The sequence below is a fragment of the Perkinsus marinus genome (genome assembly GCF_000006405.1).
Source record: "Perkinsus marinus ATCC 50983 genomic scaffold scf_1104296958914, whole genome shotgun sequence".
Taxonomy (NCBI): domain Eukaryota; phylum Perkinsozoa; order Perkinsida; family Perkinsidae; genus Perkinsus; species Perkinsus marinus.
This window is the reverse complement of record NW_003206607.1, coordinates 205,148-208,481: the sequence shown is the minus strand read 5'-3', so window position 1 is coordinate 208,481 and position 3,334 is coordinate 205,148. Positions and strand designations below refer to the sequence as shown.

General features: G+C 43.4%; 1 protein-coding gene across 1 annotated transcript; it reads right to left on the bottom strand.

Annotated features, from left to right (window-relative positions):
* Window positions 1–1,285: 1,285 nt before the first annotated feature.
* Window positions 1,286–3,148, bottom strand: Pmar_PMAR027915 (serine carboxypeptidase, putative; the record flags this gene model as incomplete). Its single annotated transcript, XM_002773413.1, has 9 exons — window positions 1,286–1,362; window positions 1,669–1,787; window positions 1,839–1,909; window positions 2,312–2,396; window positions 2,438–2,575; window positions 2,623–2,724; window positions 2,775–2,858; window positions 2,902–3,019; window positions 3,112–3,148. The coding sequence occupies 9 exons, from the start codon at window positions 3,146–3,148 to the stop codon at window positions 1,286–1,288; spliced, it is 831 nt and encodes a 276-aa protein (XP_002773459.1).
* Between the last annotated feature and the right edge of the window lie 186 nt (window positions 3,149–3,334).

The window sequence follows — 3,334 nt, the reverse complement described above, 5'->3', positions numbered from 1 at the left end:
GAGCAGTCATACTGGTGACTGCTCATACTACGTCACTACTAGTGACGTAGTATGTTCCCCGCTAAGCCCAGAGTAAAGACCACGCATACCGTGGTCAACATCCATTCGAACTTGATCGTAGTCGAGGCTCTCAACTTGGCTCCTCCCATCCACCTCTCGGATAGTGGTCCCATCAGAGAAATCAACAGTACCAAGCGATATCTTGGCGTGGCATAGCTGCCCCATCCGAGAAAAAAGTAATAGCGGTACCAAGCCATATCTTGGCGTGGCATAGCTGCCCCATCCGAGAAAAAAGTAATAGCGGTACCAAGCCATATCTTGGCGTGGCATAGCTGCCCCATCCGAGAAAAAAGTAATAGCGGTACCAAGCCATATCTTGGCGTGGCATAGCTGCCCCATCCGAGAAAAAAGTAATAGCGGTACTAAGCCATATCTTGGCGTGGCATAGCTGCCCCATCCGAGAAAAAAGTAATAGCGGTACTAAGCCATATCTTGGCTTGGCATAGCTGCCCCATCCGAGAAAAAAGTAATAGCGGTACTAAGCCATATCTTGGCATGGCATAGCTGCCCCGTCAGAGAAAAAAGTAATAGTAGTACTAAGCCATATCTTGGCGTGGCATAGCTGCCCCATCCGAGAAAAAAGTAATAGCGGTACTAAGCCATATCTTGGCGTGGCATAGCTGCCCCATCCGAGAAAAAAGTAATAGCGGTACTAAGCCATATCTTGGCGTGGCATAGCTGCCCAATCCGAGAAAAAAGTAATAGCAGTACTAGGCCATAACTTGGCGTGGCATAGCTGCCCCATCAGCGAAGCTTGGAATAGGCCTTTAGAAGATACAGTCCAACTGGCCTTTATGAATCCTCCCAATGAGGGTTACCTCTGAGCATGGTCGATGACGAATTCTATATAGAATGACACCTACATAGATGGGGAGCTATTCTCAGTCACATATCAGAGTCTAGTCGGTCGTCACTTGGGTCTATAAGTAAATAAGCAGGAGCTGTAGAACTCAGAGTCACATATCAGCATCTAGTCAATCGTCACTTGGGTCTATAAGAGAATAAGCAGCTGTAGAATCTAGAATTGAACTCGACAAATATTTTCAATAGAGAACGTGTATTAGAGACACAACTTATACAAAACTAATAACGAATGAATCATACAGGTATCGCCCATCTAGTCGATCGCAAGAACGAAGATGGACAATCTATAAAATAATAATAATGAGTAGATAATTCTGGATTGAAGTGATACGAATGCATTGATTTCGATCAGATCTGCCATCTACCCACTGCCGATGTAATCGTGGGCTTCCCCAATATGCTCAGGTAACCGAGCCGAGTGCACTCCCCGACGCTCATCTGCGAACAAATGAAATCGCAATTAACACTAGCTTCTCGAACAGCAACGAAACACCGAGGATATTGCAAGCAAGAAAACCACTAAACTTCGGTTGTTAAAGTTCTCGAGTACGATAACTGTAAAAGTAAGTTCTTCGGAAGAGGACCACGGCTTCGAAGTCGTAGTAAATGCACTCAAAACATCTCATATTAGAATGGCCAGACGGCCCGCGCTCACCGCAGCAACTGAGAATACGAGCTCATGCAGAAGAAAACCACAGTGGAAAACCACACTCAAGATTGAAACGCAAACAACTCACAGTTTACCTTCGGTATTGTCAGCATTTTTCGTAGTATGAAGTGATTCCACAGCGCCACTAATAAAACGGTCGATCAAGTTCATCGCAGCTTCCGGTTGATTCATTGGCACCATATGGCCAGCATTCCTGAGCACAAGCGTATGCTGAGAACCTGAAGTGGCATCTACAGTATCTTACCGGACAGAGTAATGACTGAATGATCCACCATGACGTTCATAACCGTAGACAGCCTCTTCGAGATTGCTAGCCTGAATTTAACGAAGAAATTATTCAACCAGCGGCAGCGAGCTTGATATATCAAACATGATGACCTATTAATATTATAAATAGTTCATTACTAGATATTATTAATTCAATAATAATAATCATAAATTTATATGTTAATGATATAAAACTCTTATACACATTCATATAAAGCAATATCAGGGCATAAACATATATTGTATATTTCATCCCAACAGATAATAACGAAGTTTCACCCGTTCTACGTGAAGTGGCGTAGAACTCCGTGAAAATCCCGATATTGGCGCTATGCAGTAATGGTGAAATACATTTTTCACTCGTGTTTCTCATATCACGGGTAAAGCTTCAATGATACTAGATATGAAATAGTGTCATATTATCTATAAATATATTGATTATAAACTCACATCAGTTCCCTTCCACACATGACGAGGGCTCATAGCATACTCATCCATCCCGTTCCAAATCATCTCAGGAATCCAGGCTTCCGTTCTGATATACATGTTGTCTACAACTGTCACTATCACACTCACGATAACAGGCCATCTTTAGAATCCATCTCTCCCTCGAAGAGCATAACCGTTATGTTAGCATTGAGAAGAGGGGGAAGACAGTGAACCATAGGCTTCATGATATCAGCGCTCATGTGCTCACCAACAGCTACTTCCGTCCTTGAAAAACGACACATGAAAGAATCGAACCTCCGCACCATTCCTACCCGAACGATCTAGAAGCTGGCACATGCAGAGCTTCCTTGACTTCAGGGAGGTTGAGGAAATAGTCAAGACGCTCATCTTGCCAGCCATAGTCATCAGTCGTACTGAAGGACAGAAAAATTGTCGCGTCTCGAGAGTGATTACCAACACTCACCGAATATCATAGAGATTCAATCCACCACTCATCTCGGACATGAGATTCTCCAGCTGATCACGAGCATGAGAAGCTTCCACCCACCTGATCGAGCATCGTAGTGAGCGAAACAGAGTCAGGTGCTCACTTCTCTTGAAGAGCAAGTCGTTTGCCTTCTTGCCCTAAGCGACGAGCCTCTTCAATTCTGTCGGGACCGATGAGACCAAAGTAATAGGCAACATCTGGTTTAGCGGCGACTTGGAAAGCTGAGATAATCAGAGAACCGATTGACAGAAATGAAGGCGAAGAAGTTTAATTTCATAACCACACTACTTCAATAACAGATATTGCGAATCACATCTCATCAAACTAGTGAAGACCTCTGAAAAAGACATTGAAAGATTTCTAAAAATATATTATCACTGGGTCAATGCCTATGTCAATGCGAGACCACATAGTCATTGGCTATGCCTAGTCTCGACTCGACACTCGAAACTAGTTTCTGTGATTCAATCACAGGAATTCGAGCTACAGTTCAGAGATTCAATTCCTGTGTTCCTATCACACTCAAAAGTGGATTT